The sequence below is a fragment of the Coturnix japonica genome, chromosome 23 (assembly GCF_054131305.1).
Source record: "Coturnix japonica strain WE chromosome 23, WE-NBRP24, whole genome shotgun sequence".
NCBI classification, from domain to species: domain Eukaryota; kingdom Metazoa; phylum Chordata; class Aves; order Galliformes; family Phasianidae; genus Coturnix; species Coturnix japonica.
The window spans coordinates 2,645,359-2,659,840 of record NC_140685.1 but is presented as its reverse complement, the minus strand read 5'-3'; the positions used below and the strand labels follow the sequence as shown (position 1 = coordinate 2,659,840).

General features: G+C 48.1%; 2 protein-coding genes and 1 long non-coding RNA gene across 9 annotated transcripts in view; 2 read left to right on the top strand and 1 right to left on the bottom strand.

Moving 5' to 3' along the window:
• Positions 1–14,482, top strand: part of STX8 (syntaxin 8) — a 69,493-nt gene that overhangs the window by 1,576 nt on the left and 53,435 nt on the right. For 6 of the 7 annotated variants that reach the window (XR_014936743.1, XM_015879927.3, XM_015879930.2 and 3 more), the window contains exons 3-6: positions 1,073–1,167; positions 2,736–2,846; positions 10,056–10,180; positions 11,121–11,213. Coding sequence is in view for 6 of the 7 variants with exons in the window: in XM_015879927.3 (XP_015735413.2) it covers positions 1,073–1,167; positions 2,736–2,846; positions 10,056–10,180; positions 11,121–11,213 (424 nt within the window). In the remaining variant the exon portion in view is untranslated. Of the gene's footprint in view, positions 1–1,072; positions 1,168–2,735; positions 2,847–10,055; positions 10,181–11,120; positions 11,214–11,294; positions 12,034–14,482 lie in introns of those variants that run through there. The other variant, XM_085522731.1, reaches the window with a different exon arrangement.
• Positions 5,679–6,610, bottom strand: LOC146757315 (uncharacterized). The gene has a single exon (XM_085523239.1). It carries the CDS (start codon positions 6,597–6,599, stop codon positions 5,679–5,681), a length of 921 nt encoding a protein of 306 aa, XP_085379365.1. The 5' UTR covers positions 6,600–6,610.
• On the top strand, positions 7,772–9,210 carry LOC146757314 (uncharacterized). Its single transcript, XR_014936744.1, has 2 exons — positions 7,772–7,998; positions 8,640–9,210. It is a non-coding gene; the product is annotated as an uncharacterized LOC146757314 (long non-coding RNA).

Below are 14,482 nucleotides of genomic sequence, written 5' to 3'. Positions count from 1 at the left end.
CAACGTGGCTGTGCTTTCCATCACTGCGTTTAGAGGTGTTGGAGAGTGAGTCCCAATGAGCTCGAGGCTCTGAGAGTTCTGATGGAGTCTGATGCTTTTGCTCAGGCTGCTCTGTTGCTGTTCTGATGCCTTTCTCTGTGGGCAGGTCTGCTCAGTGGGATGTGCTGCTTGGCTGCTGCCTCTGTGCTTTTGAGAATGAGAGTCAAGGCAGCTCCCCTGCTCTGCCACCACAGCACTGCACGGTGCTGCTGGGATTGCTGGCTGTTGTAACCCACTGCAGGTCTGCTGCCTTAATAAGGGTGACCTGCATAGCTAAATGCAGTTAGTGTTCTTTCCTAGTGTATGCTAGATAACTAGAATGAAAAGAAATAGAATTAAAGAGGAAAAATGCCCAAGACATTGCAGGTTTAATTAGGGAAAGTGTGGAGGAAAGAGGAGGAGAGTTCCTGCAATCCTCAGCTTGCTCGGAGCAGGGAAAAATGCAAACAGCTTAACTGAACTTCTAGTAGGAACAGATGCACCCCAGCCTTGGGCAGGGAGATGGGCAGGTGTCATAGATGGTGCTGAGAGGTGGCACTGGGGGAAGCTGAATGCCTGTGGGATCCTCAAAGTCTGGAAGAGCTCAGCAGAGGGAATGTCTGAACCTGTAGTCAACTTCCCTCCCTTGTGGGAGCTGGGAAAGAAACCCAGTGGCAGCGGGAGCTGGCGCCTTTATTTGTACTGGAGATCAGAGGAAAGGGCTGGAAAAGGAGCTGGAAAATATTAAAATGTGCTGAAATACTTTGCCCATATTAAAGGGATCTGTTTAGAAAGACTTGAAAGAAAGCTCTCCATATTAAACAGCATCAGTGCATTAGAACAGTGTTTGTGAAACTAGTTGTACTTATCTGGGGTTGTAAGCATCTAGAATGATTAACTGTGGTGATCCCTTTGGAGCTCTGAGGTGGGCTGGTTGAGTATAGGGTCCCTCCCACCAGTATAGCTGAAAGTGAATGCATTGTTACCTGCATGCAGTAGCATTTAATGTGATGCAAATACAATTGAGACAAAGAATCTGTTTCTTTTCTTGCAGCTCAATGTGATTATCAGATCGTCACTGCAGAATCTCAAGGAGAAGATTGATCAGCTGAAGGACTCCCTGCTCCGGGCTGTGTCAACGCACCAGATGTATCTGCACAAACACCGTCTCATTGCTCCTGTTGTAGGAGAGGGTCTGGAAACATGCTGTAATTGCAAGGAGGCTTTTTTTTCTTGTTCGATTTTGTGAAGGTATTTTTTTCCACTATAATTTTGTTAGTGATGATGGGTAATATTTTTATTGCAGCTGTATTATGGGAAGAATTGAGAGCCTGGGCACTTCTAGTGTAGTGGGCACAAGCCTGACTTGGTTTCTCTGAGTTGTGGCAGGCAGTTGCAGATGGCACAGCTCGATCATGAGCCACATTCACTCACCTAGCAGAAAACCCTGTTATAAATAACTATTTTCTCTTGACTTTGGTGTTGGCTGACTTTAGCCCTTAAGGGGTGAAGCTGTGTTTGGGCAGGGAAATGCCAGCCCCAACTTGTATTGGCAGAAGGAGCAAAGCCTCTGCAAAACATTGTTGATATGCCTTAAAATATAACATATGAATCCCAACTGCTTTTGTAAGAATGCTGCCCTGTGGCCTAGCTTGGATTTGCTCTTCTTGTTACATGGTGAGGTGTACGGATTTGGAAGCACATCCATCCCCCCAGAGGTGTGTCTACTGATTGAGTGGATGGATGTTTAATTTCAAGCTTACAGTAGAAGAAATCCTTTCAAAGTGTGAGGCCTCTGAATGCTGAGCTGATGGCCCTGGGTAAAACTTTCACATCAAGGGAGTGCTTCAGGGCAAATGGAGGCTACTGCTGTAGCAGAAACATACAGAAATCAGCATGGCTAGTTTATCATCTGTGCACCAGTGCTTGGAAGACAGTCCTTTGGAATGTCTCGAAGATGAATTAAGTATAAATAAGTATAGATAGGTATGTCACCTATTAAAACTTCACAGCTTTGAGTATCTTCTGTTTCAGACATGTTGAAGAAATTGTTTTCCTTCTGTCCCAGTGGCTCTCAGGGTGTCCCATTGATGAGTTGCAAATGGAAACAGCTGCTTGAAGAAAACTTGATGTTTTGCTGATGATTTAGTAGGGAGCTGCTGATCTGGATCATGTTTGAGCCTCAGCTCCTGGCAAATAAGATGCACTGTGCCCTGCTGACCTCAGAGCTCCGTTCTTTTGGAGCTTGCCCAGGTTCAATCACAACAGGACAGGGTTAACCCTTCCCTGAGCACACTGTGTGCTGTCAGTGTGACAGAACCGATCTGTTGCAGAGCACTTCTGAGTGGTTACTGATAGGGGAGTTGTGCTGGAGGTAGAATTTGTAATGCCTACACTAACGTGGCAGTAAAGAACCTCTTGGTTTTACAGCTTGCATTGAGATGATGACCAGGAGATCACTCTGCAGTCACTATGAATCCTAGTGTTTGAAATTTAAGAGTGTTGGAGAAGTGTTCTGAATGAAAATAGGTGTCATTGAGGGACGTGGCTTATTCCTCTGTTAGGTGTTACAGCCTTTTCTTACAGTTACAGTTGCTCTTGCTATTTTCCTGATCGGGAGATCTGGTTTATTATAAGAACATATAACAGGTTTTATTTTATACTCAACGTTAAGATTTTCCATGCTTTGAAATGTTCTCCTTAACTGAGTCATTTAGCACTCGGCTGGAGGGAGACAGGAGGCAGAACTTAGTGGATGACCTTCTCACACGGCAGAAGCAACTTCAGGCATCTTACAAGAACGAAGGCACAGAACCAGACGTGATCAGGTATGATGCTGCTGCCTTTGTGAGCGGTGTGACTTGTGCTTTGGGGTTGGCTGAACTTGATGTTAAATGCATCCATAGACTTACCTCTACATGTATCCAAGTGCACTTGGATTTGCTTAGGAATCGTACTTTATTTTAATGATAATGTCGTTAATGTTTTCCAGAGCTGGAGGAACAAGGGAGAGTTGCTTGGAAATGATAGCTGCCCATGATCTGGCAGAGCCTGTCACAGAGGTGGCCTATTAGGTGCCACTAATTGTGGTGAATTGTTGGAAGGAAGGCTTTCAGGATGGGGCTTTAAATTCTGAATATCTAAGAGCTTGTCTTTGAGTGGGAAGGGCAGTCTGAGTTATTTTCATGCCTCATATGAGCTCCTTCGTGGTGGGGAAGAAATAATTATGGCTGATAGTTGTCATCTTTAATGTGTTCTTAGAAATAATCCATCCCTGGCCATCTCTGATCAGGAAAAAAGGGAGAGCTTTACCTTGGAGAGTGAGATCTGGGCCTCTTGCCCAGGGTAACTGTTAGCATCCTGTGGGTCAGTGTAAGTGGGAGCTTTGCAGGTGCTGTGTGTATTGTAACACGCCATGTTAGGCACAGACTTGATATGTCCTTAGAACTGTCCATAAGGCATCTTTTAAGACAGGTTGAAAGCTTCACATGCTTTGATCTCTATGAGCCTTGAGCTGGCATTCATGCAAAAAGAAAAAGGAAAAGGCTCTATTAAAACAAAACAAAAAGCCTGGCTTGCCATTGTGCTGACTCCATGTGTGCCCTGTGTGCTGCTGTTATGGCTAGATTCCAGCATAGAGAGCTGCACTTATCTCCTTAAGTTTTCCTTTGTGGATTCAGGTAATGCTCTGCCTTCAGAGCAGCTTAGGACAGAAGCAGAGCTGCAGACTGCATTTGCAGTGCTTGCTGTATTCCCATCATCAGTTAAATTACTTGAGCATAGCCTATAAATGGCAGCACCATTTCTAAGCATTGCTTTTTAAAAGGTGCACATCCTTCTTAGGGAACTGTTCCTGAAATACAGCTGTTTGGGCTTTATGCCCTTCCTTGCTTTTCAGCCCTGTGCTTTTTGCTTTTGAAATAAGCAGAGGTGCTCTGATGCTGTTCTAGGGTAAAAATTGGGGTGCCAGGGTGAGTGTCGTGTCTGACTTCACGGGGGTGAAGCTGCAGGCTTTGGTCTCATCCACTCCTTGTTCCTTGACTTCCCCTGCATTGTGGTGCCAAGCTGCTCACTACGTCAGTTATAGGTTTTATGTCCAATGCTGAGTCAACTGGGGCCTTAAAATAGCAGCTAGGCACTGCTTTGCAGGGCCTGGTGATGCCAGGAGGCTGGGGCCTGCTCAGACCGGTATGTGGGTGAGTGTGTCTGCCTGAAAACTGGCCTGGAGTGAGAGGAGCCCATCCGTGCTGTAGCGAGTCAGAGCCTGGCCTACAGCTGCCCTGGCATGGGGTACTGAAGCCAACAGGAAGAAAATATCAAAATCCCATGATAATTTCATGCTCCATTAGGAATGATCAGGGAAACCAGTAGTTTCCAGCAGGAGATAACATCAGAGACACAGTGCTTATTTTCTTGTGTTGCAAGGCTTAAAGTTTATTAGTTCTCTTTAATGAAAAAGGGACAAAATCCTGTAAACTCCTCGCTGGCTGGTGAACTCACACCCCTTCCATGCTCTCCCTCGCAGCTCTTGCTCTTCATGGCACAGGCAGAGGTGTAGTGAGTGCCTGTTCCAACCTTCCTTGCTTGGAACTGGCTGCATGTAGGGTGTGCAGGGGAGATGGGTGCCTTCCTCACCAACCTGCTGTTCCTGGGGGCCAGAAGACAGCGCTGCTTGGTAGGGTTAAGCTGCTGTTTACAGCACTGAGTTGCTCTGAAGCCGTTAGACTTGCGGAGCAACCTGCTGTGGGTTTAGTAGGTTGGAAAGGCCACTCTTCAGTGTGTCTGGAGTCTCAAAGTCAGCTTTACCCACCGCATTAGAAAAATCAGCACGCGTTGTTTGATTAATTTCTAGCAGTGACACTTTTCTCTGCTTTTGTATTGGTTTTCTGTATCTAATCCATCTCTGATGTGACAGCACGTATTTTCAGAAGTCTTTTTCTTTCCAGCAGTCATTCCTTTCATTAACCTTCTTGCACCACTGATCACATATTTATTGTCCCCACGGCCTGTAATTGTGAAGGTTTCGCTAGAATTAATCTTCGTTTATATTTGGTCACCATTCAGTGAGTTTTACATCCTTTGAAAACTGCTGTAAAGCTATTTCTGATTGTGAAGTACAGTGGCCTTAATGCTCTTGGTATTTATCCTAACTGACAACTTGGGCCGGAACACAGGGCAGGACACTACATTACTTTGGTATAACATTGGTTTACCTTCCGGCGTTGTCGGCCTTAATTAAGATGCAACTGGAATTTTCCAGGGGAAAGATTATGATGTTTACATGACTCCGCCTGTGCAGGGTTACTTAAATGTTCTATAATTGGCAATTCTAGTATCTTCTCTCCTCCATTTGCCTTGGAAAGACATCTGTGCAGGTTGTTAAAAGAGAGACTTAAATGAAGTAGTAAGTCCTGTGATTTCATGCGTTAAAAGCGACTAGAAATGTCCACTTTGTGGGCATATGGAAATCTGGAAGTGAAATAGTATCAAACTTCTGAGTCTTCGGTTTGTGGCAACAAAGGAATCAAGAGTGTTGCTCCTCCCGTCTCCTCCAGTAGTCAGCATTTAGAAGAGGGTGCAGGTCACTGCTGCATCAGTACACGGCGTGCACTTAAACAGCCTCTCTGGGGAACCTGCTCATCCCCGCAGTGGGTGCCAGCCTAGCGCCGCCTCTTGGGGGATGGGGACGAATCCGGGGGGCAGCTGCTGGCCCTCCTCTTCGGGGGGCGTTGGGGCCCCCCAGGCGAGCGGTCCGTGCCCTGGGTGGAGGGGCCCGCTGCCGCCGCCTGCCCCTGCTCCTCCTGCGGCTCCTGCGGGGACACGGGGGTGGCGGGCTGGGGCTCGGGCCCCCCATGAGGGACGCCGGGGAGCTGCTCAGCGCCGGGGCCTGCAGGGCTGGCGGAGCGGCCCGGGACGGAGGCAGGAGGCTCCTGCTGGGAGGTGGCAGGGCTGGGGGTGTCTGCGGGGCCGTCCTGCCCTCCTGCTTCACGGGCAGCCTGGCTGTGCTGCTGCCGGCGGAGCTCTGGGCCATACAGGGCTGTCACGGTGTCGATGAGCCCTGCCACAAACTGCTCCGTGTGTTCTCGAAGGTGGGTCTCCATAGTCAGGATCAGGGCAACCTCGTCCAGCCCATATGCGCACAGGAAGTTCATGATGGCAGTCCGTGCTGCAGCCACCTCCCACCACTCATCCTCGGTGATCCTCTGCAGCTCCTGCTGGATCCACTGGAGCAGTGGGCCGAGGTCTCCCGGATCTCCTCGGAAGAAGTCCGCCCAGACCTCGGCTGGGAAGCCGTGCTCGGCAGCCACGAGCTGCGGCTGTGCAGAGCCCTGCTCGTCCTCCTGCTCGTCCTCGGAGTGCTGTGCAGGCTGCGGGATGGGGCACTCGAGGTAATCGTCCTCCGAGCGCACCGAGAACCGGATGGTCTCGATGCTCTCCTTGCACACAGCACAGGTGGGCTGCTGCTTTGCCCACCGCAGCGCACAGCCCAAGCACAGCTGGTGCAGGCAGGGCATCACGTAGGCCGCCTCGTCCCGGCTCTGCCCGCAGATGGGGCAGGTCCATTCCGAGGGCAGCTCCATGGCCCCGGGCTGTGCGGTGGGCTGGGGAGAGCCGAGGTGGGAAAGCTGCTCCCTTGGCTGGCGCTGCAGCGGGCAGGAGCTGTCAGCAACTGCAAAAGAGAAGAGGCTGCGGTCACTCACCGTCCCCGGGGCAGCAGCAGCAGCAGCAGCAGCAGCGATGCCCCAGTCCCTCAGCACAAAGCCCCGTGTCCCCACACCGCTCACCTCTGCTGCTGCGAGCGCACACCGCGGGGCCCCGGCTGCCTGAGCCAGGCAGGGCCGGGGGAACGTTGGCGATGCTGTGGGCTGAGCACCAGGAACTGCTGCCGGCAGCCCCACAGCACGGCCCAAACAAAATCTCGTTGGCGGCTCCAAGTCTCGCTACTGCGCTCAACCGGAGTCCAGGCACGAGTGATGCCGGGCTCTGCTGCGCCCCAGCTTCTGCAGGGGGGGTCGGTGAGGTCACAGCCATCTCCCGCTGCTGTCACAGTTCCTTGGTCGGTGACCTGGCAGCACAGGGCTGTGTGTATTTGGGCACCAGGCTGGGCCTACATTGCTCTCCATCCTTCAGTGACTGTTCTTTGTGCAGCTGATAGATTTGTGAAAATAAAGGTTGCACACATTTCCTATCTCCACACAGATCCTTCTTCTCTGTATTTACTTTTGTGACACGTGTTTTGTCCTGTTCTGGTTCTCATTCAATACCAATTGGTGGCAGTGTCTTTGTCCGGGTTCCTTTCTGTCCCAGCAGCTCACAGCACAGCAGGCTGTTTGCTCATGTCTTCCTGTACAACCTGCAGTAGGGAACCTGTGTTAGTGGGGCTGCACTGTGGGGTCTCCTGAGAGCCTTTCCAACCCTCCAGTTCCAGAATTTTGTGAGGTCTTAGTGTGCAGAGATGTGCCAATCAGGTTTCTGAGAGAGCTGGAAGGAGGAGGAAGTCATCCATCGGGAGCGGCATGCTTGAGTCATGGCACCAAACGTAGGGCTCTGTGCTCAAGGTGCATCTCCCTTCTTGGAGAGCATTTCCTAACGACCTCACTGAGGTCAGGGCTGCGGTGCCATCTCAATGTGTATTTCTCCCATTCTGGGGCAAGAGACAGCTTTCATATGTTAACACAATTCATGTTGTTTCATTTCCTAGCTCAGATCTTCCCCAAATCCACCGCCCACCTCTGCGAGCCATTAAACCGTAAGTGAGAGAATGCCCTGGTTTTGGCCATCGCCGCAGAGGTTGACCTGTGGAGCCAAGCTGAGGTGCTGTGAGCACTTCAAAGGGACCTACTGTATAACCGTATCGTTAAGGGGACGTTCGAGTGCTCATGCAACTAATTGTCATATGACCCAGGTTTTGTTCAAAATGCTGGTCTTGCTGATCGCTCCCCTAAAGCCGAAAGCCTTGATGTGTGGCCTTGGTCTCAAGTAAGCGTTGGGTGACTAATCTAAGTTACTGGGGAAGTTGTATGAGAATTATCAGGGAAACAATGCCTTCAGAAAGATAAGCCCTCCCTTGTTAGGCAAGGACATAGCTCCCCGATTTTAAACCCCATCATCTTTTATACTTGGGCACTTCGCTAAGCCTCGTAATTAGTTAAATCTGCTCCTATAATCAAAAGCGATCCACACACTCCACTGCTCTGTGATGGTTTGAAAGATTTACGTGATTAACTTGGCGGAGGCCGTGGGTGGCTAATTGGATAAGCTTTAATCTTCACACCGCCAAAGCGAAACGTGGTAAGATCAGAGGAAGGAGGAAGTCGGGCTGTGTTGTGTGGGGAGGCAGTTACCAAACATGTCAAAAAGATTATTGTAACGAGTGGGCCTGTTGTCATGACCCAACCTAAAAGAATAGGGCAGATTATCATGGGAGGGGGAGAGCGGTGCAAATTATGTTACATTTGCTTGCCTTGGCTTTTTTAGCAGGCAGAAATAGTTGTTTTTCCCTGGCAAGCAAGGAGCTTTATGTTCCTTTTGCTCCATTGCAGTGATTTGGTCAGCTGTTGTTAGAACTGGGTTTTGAGTGCTTGCTAATTGAGCTGCTGTAATGATCTTTGTGTCTTCAGGTGCATCGTGCTCCTGTTATGTGAGCCCAGGGGGATACAGGAGGGGATTTCAACCTCCCAAGCAATGAAGAAGTCTTGCTAATGTGTAAAACAGCACTGCGGGTCTGTCTTTATTTAAGCAAAGCTGCTCCACGAGCTTGATAAATATATTGAGATTTTAATGGAGGTGCAAAGGGCTGAACTGTAGAACTGCCCCATTTGCTTCATAGAACATGTAATGCTCTGTGTGTGGATGCATCTGTTTCATGGGCAGCACAAAGTTCATGTGCTGGAGAGGAATCCCTCCCAGCAGTGCTGGTTCATGGCACGGCCAGGAGGTGTCTCCACACACCACAGCTCCTCTCCAAGCTCAAGTTCAGCCCTTTGCTTCTGTACCTTTGCTCTAAATCCTCAGCCATCCTTCTGTTGTAGAACTGCTTACATTGATACTACTGCATCATTACCCGAAATATGGGACTTATATTACTGCTGTGGAGCATTTCAGTTTATGTTGGAATGGAGGAACATAGAGTCAATTAAAAAGATAAAAAACAAGTCTTGGTTTAATAAAGTTTTCATGAGGTACCAAAAATCCTCCTTGTTCTCATTTTGTTTCTGAAAGTGGTTTGGGGAAAAAAAAAAAAAAGAGGGCAAAGATAAAATGGGAATAAAAGATGGAGTTGAAAAAGACAAGTGGACATGAGAAACTCCTACAGCTGAGCTGCAGTTGAGGACCTGGTCTCACAGTGTCTCCTACACTGGGGCAGCTTTGCAGCTTGGGGCCTGAATGTCCTTCAAGCTGCCATGTCATACTTATCTCATACCAGAAACCAGTGAAGAGCTGCAAGGAGGAAAGCAGGAATCTAGTATGGAGAGAAGATATTGCAGTGGCATTTCACTTTACAACTGGAATTTATGTTCCTTGGACATGGCAAACTTGCTTTATATTGTAAACGGTGCAGTGTTGTGTGAGCAGCCTTGGGTCATAATTCTTTTCAAAGGAAACCTGTAACTTGACGGCTTTTTCTTGGGAAATGCATGTGTGGCTGCTTCGTGTCCATGGCAAAGCAGGAATGCAGGAGTGGGGCTGTGTGCGTTGTGTCTCGATCCCAGAGCAAAGCCATGAGGGGTTTTATGTATTCACGCAAACCTTTATTTTTCATTGCGACAGGTCTGGATGCTGAAGAACACAAGTGCGGTGTGTGTTTCACATGCAGCTTAATTGTTCAGTGCAAAGTAATCTCCCCACTTCGCTGCTTTTAGGCAGTGGGATGGACCTTGCAAAATATTACTGGAGAAAATTGGATTCTTTTTGGCTCACTTCTTCAGTGTTTGCAGGGAATTGTGTGGAACGTGATGCCAGCCAGCCTCGCGTGCACAAATTACAGTAGATTTTATGTCTAAAGCTTGAAATTTGTTTCCTGAACTTCTTTTCAGATCCAGCCTAATGGCAGGAGGTGTCAAACGAGGAGTGACCAACCCGTGGCTCCTGGAGGAGTCTGAGGAAACCAGGGGGCTTGGCTTCGATGAAATCAGACAGCAGCAGCGGAGGATCATAGAAGGTAGAAGAGCCTGTCTGTGTGTTATAGGCATGAGTCCTCATGAGAACGTCAGTGCAGTAAGCTGTGCTGAAACCCTTTTAGCTCGGGCTGTCAGTCCGAGCTGTGGGTGACTTCTGTCTGAGCAGGAGCATTGTTGTGCTTGTAGTATTCCTTACTGGGAACATCTTCTCAAAGCAGCTTTTCCAAATAATCTCCATGCTGATTGAAGCAAGTAATTTTTCCCGTGGCAGGGGAGGAAAGACCTATGAAACAGTTAGCATACCTTGTTTGTGACCGTGTAAACTTGTGGGGCTTCTTCACAGTCAGATGCAAGTAATTTAGGGATTGCCTTTTGCCCATGTTTTAGTGAAGCTGAGCACGTCACGAAGTGGAAGAGCTGTGTCTGTTAGGTGCTTGCTGAGGACGTGCACGGCCTGTATGTAGCAGAGACAACATGTGTCTTTCTAGAGGAGTGCTTGCAGGGCTGGTGGAGCACTGTGAGCTGTGGTCCCCTCCTTGCAGGCTGCCTCCCATGCGCTTCGTGTCCTCTTGCAGCTTTAAAAACCTATTTGAATTCTTTGGTGCTTGCATCACCTGTTTGCCTTGTATTTGTGTTCAAGGCTTCTTGGAAAACGTAAAAAGGCTAATCAGAGATGTGTGTGTGTGCCAGGAATCTCCCGCATTTATGATTGAGGAACAGCTGGAGGTTGAATTCTTGGGTTTTTTTGGGACCTTCAGCTAATGTCCCAGCCAGAGCAGACAAATTAATTACCCATCATTCACATTGTTTTAGGAGTACTGTTGCCATAAGGATTCATTTTCCTGTTGTGTTGATGTCCTTTTCTGAGTATGTTTTAACTCTTAAAGCACTCTTTTCTCTCTGCTTCTGCATTTCCTATTGCACGCAATCTGGCATGCTGTCAATTTGACTTAACGTAACTTGATGTATTTTCTGGTGCAGAGCAAGATGCCGGACTTGATGCTCTTTCTTCAATCATATCACGGCAAAAGCAAATGGGACAGGAGATTGGGAATGAACTGGACGAGCAGAACGGTAAGAACAAGAGCCACAAAGACTCATCTCACTCATTTTAATGTAAGATTGTTGTCTTTCTACATTCCTTTTTGCCCACAGTCAACAACACTGCAAAGGTTTCTGTAGCAGCTCTGTCTGCTCACGAGCTTGCTGTTGTATTTTGTCTTACTGCATAACCCAGCTGTGTGTGAAACGTGTAACACTTGGGATGTTTTCATGAAGGCTGCCTTTGAAAGAAAAGATGGGAAATTGTATGCAGTACAAAACCATTCTGTGCTTGGATCTTCTGCCCTTTTTAGTGGTTCTGTTCTAATGACCCCCCCTTTTCTTTTTTTTAATGGTAATCTTTTATTTGTTGCTGGATTTCATTTGAACATTCTTGCTTTGCTTCTTTAGTTATTAAGTAAATGGAAAACCTTGAGCCAGCAATTAAAAGAGAAGCGTATTGTTTGCTACAAACGATTTGGATTTTGAAGGTTTCATGAATTGAATGTAGGATCAAATTAAGTGCAATATTGAAATAGAAGAGCACTTTTTTCTTCCTTTAAACTGAGCCAGTATCCAAATGGTGGAATTGCTCTCCTGATAAATATGCTTTGTTACCGCCTGAATCGCCTGCCTGACATCAGCTGTCCCTAGGAGAGCAGATCCTCCAGTCTTTCTGACTTCTTCCTTTCTTACAATATGGTAATAGTTCAATTAGAGCCTTGGAGCCCTGCCAGTTGTCTCCCTTGCACAAAGACTTGAGCCATATGGTTTGTCTTTGGGTTGTGTTGTACTTAACCACTGAGAAGGTAAACGTCCTTTCACTTGCTAATAAACGATATGCTGAAATCAACTTCTTCCCGGGCTGATATTTTTCCCTTGTATGCCTCTGCATGCTGCTCGGAGCAAGGGGTTCCATCCTAATAACTGCACAACATAATCTGCTTGGGAGCTCCGCTCTGACTGCTGGGAGATGGGATGTCCTTCTCATGCTTGCCATGCTCTGGAGGGATGAGGAACGACTTGAAGGTGTCTTTGTTCATCTTAAGGTCGTTAGAAAATGCTTTGCACAGCTGGGAGAAACTAATTGCAGGGCTCTGGTCGTGTTGTGATCCTCTGCCTCATCTGAGCAAAGACACTTTCAATGAGAAACCTCAGTTTCATAAGTTTCTTCTATTAACTGTTGTTTAAAAAGTCACATTAATTGCTTATTTTTCCCCTTTAAATAGAAAACAGGTGGGACTCGTGATTGTGTTTACTAATCCTCAGTGAAACCTTGGTTTCTCATGAGGATAATATAGAATCTGTGTCCCATTTTCCTCTCTTGGGGGCAGGGGAAGCTCCCCAGATCCTTATGCTCCTGGGACTGCAGGTTCTGTGTATTGTGCCGTTGCAGTGCTGCGTGACCATGCTGAGCTTTTAGTAGCAACCAAGCCTTGAAACATCTCTGAAACCAGGAATGCGTTTGGCTCTCCTTCTTACAGATAATGCAAATAATGCCTGTTTTGTTTGACGTTCTTGTCCTGCAGATAATTTACAAAGCCTGGAGCAAAATTCATGTTTCCCTGTGAGCTCTTTGTGAGCTACGGGCAACTTCTTCCTCAAAACCAAAGCTTTCCCAAGTGAGGATTGCTGCAGCTGACAGCAGACTGGCTGCTGGGGCCACGGAGCTGCCTGTGCTTCTCCCTGCCCTAAGATGACAGGGGATATGGTGGCGTGCTTCATGCTGGAAAAGCTGAAATCCCGAGCAATATTTTCCAATGGGCTACTTTACCCACCTTATTTTATGCCCTGTGCTTAATTGTCTGCAGGCTTTGCTCCGGCGCCTTGCCAACATCGCGTTGTTATTACACTGTCAGGCTGACGAGTGTAACTGCCCTGTAATTTCCCCTTACTCAGACTCTCTTTCCTTCTTAGTGGTGAGTGAGAATGGCATCGTCTGTTTAGGGAAAGGCAGTGGAAGTTCATCTTCATTAAGCGCTGCATCAATACTTCTTTTTATTCCAGTTTCCCACCAGCCTGACTGCTCACCTGCCATTGCCACCTCCTGCAGGTGAGCAGTGCCTTGTTCTGCCTTGGAGCTTGACCCTCTGATAAAGCACGGCTTGCTTCAGAAATAGCCGATGATGCCTTGTAGTTATTGCAGCCACTTAAAGAGCTGGATAAGTGCATTTATATCCCAGGCAGCGGCTCTTTTCCTTCCCTGCTCTGCTGCAATCGGTGACCTCCCATCATCGGGCACTTCCCCCATGTGCCAGTGGGTGTAGCTGTGCTGCTGCGGATGCTCTGAGCGCAGCCCGCACTGGAGGCGTCCGGATTCATTATGCAAAGTTTACTTCTCGAGTCGAGTCGGTACGTGTGAATTCTTTTGTGTTTGTTAAATGACTGCACAATGATTAAACGCCGCTGCGAGTGGGTCGGCTGCTTGGCTGTGTCTGCTCTTCCCTCGCTGGTGGGCTGGCAGGCATGGCATGGGGCTGTGCCACAGTGTGGATGAGCAGCGTGGGGTGGCTGCTGTGAGCCGTGGGCTCTGGGAAGAGCTGGGCCTCCTCGGGCCCACCGGGGGCTTCCAGGTTTTAATTGGAGTCTCATGTCATTCTGTACTCAGACTTTCCCTAGGGCTCCGTCCTGGAGGTTTTATGGGCCCTGAGCTGAGCCGTGGGTCCATCCCAACATCCTGAGCACGGCATGCTGCACCAATGAGAAGCAGGGTACAGGGAGACATTGTGTTTTTCCAGCCCTGGGAGCCTGCTAGCAGTGGGAGAGATGGGGGGGATTAGCAAAAGAATTTTCCCATTGTTAATTCCAATCTTGGCCCCAGAAAGCTTGCTGTATTCTTTTCATCTGTTCTATGAAAAAGCAGGAAAATAGTGCAAATGTCCTCTGGCCCTGCTGATGAGGCAATCTAATCTAGTGCAATAATTTTGGAGGAATGCTGTCAGACGTTCTGGATGCTGTTTGTTTTACCCCTATAGAGATGCTGCCTTCTCGCTGCAGCACGCTCTCATGAGGCCATTACAGCTCTCAGTGAAATCGCCTGCAAAATTCACAGCGTTGGATGTTTATAGCAGGTTACTTCCCATTTGGTGCAGACCATCCAGGATGGATCCTTCTGCTTCCTGCCCACTGCAAATACATCAGAGCATAAACACGTTCATAAATGATGAGCTGCAATGGAAAGACCACCATTGGTCCTTTTACTGGTCAAGGAGATGCTGGATGCAGGGCAAACATCCAGTCAAGATGGCTCTTTTTAACTAAACGATCCATCAGAGTGATGTTTTGACAACCTGGTTATGCAA

Coding starts and splice junctions, on each gene's coding strand:
- LOC146757315 (XM_085523239.1), bottom strand. CDS start 6,599: ATGGAGCTGCCCTCGGAATGGACCTGCCCCATCTGCGGGCAGAGCCGG.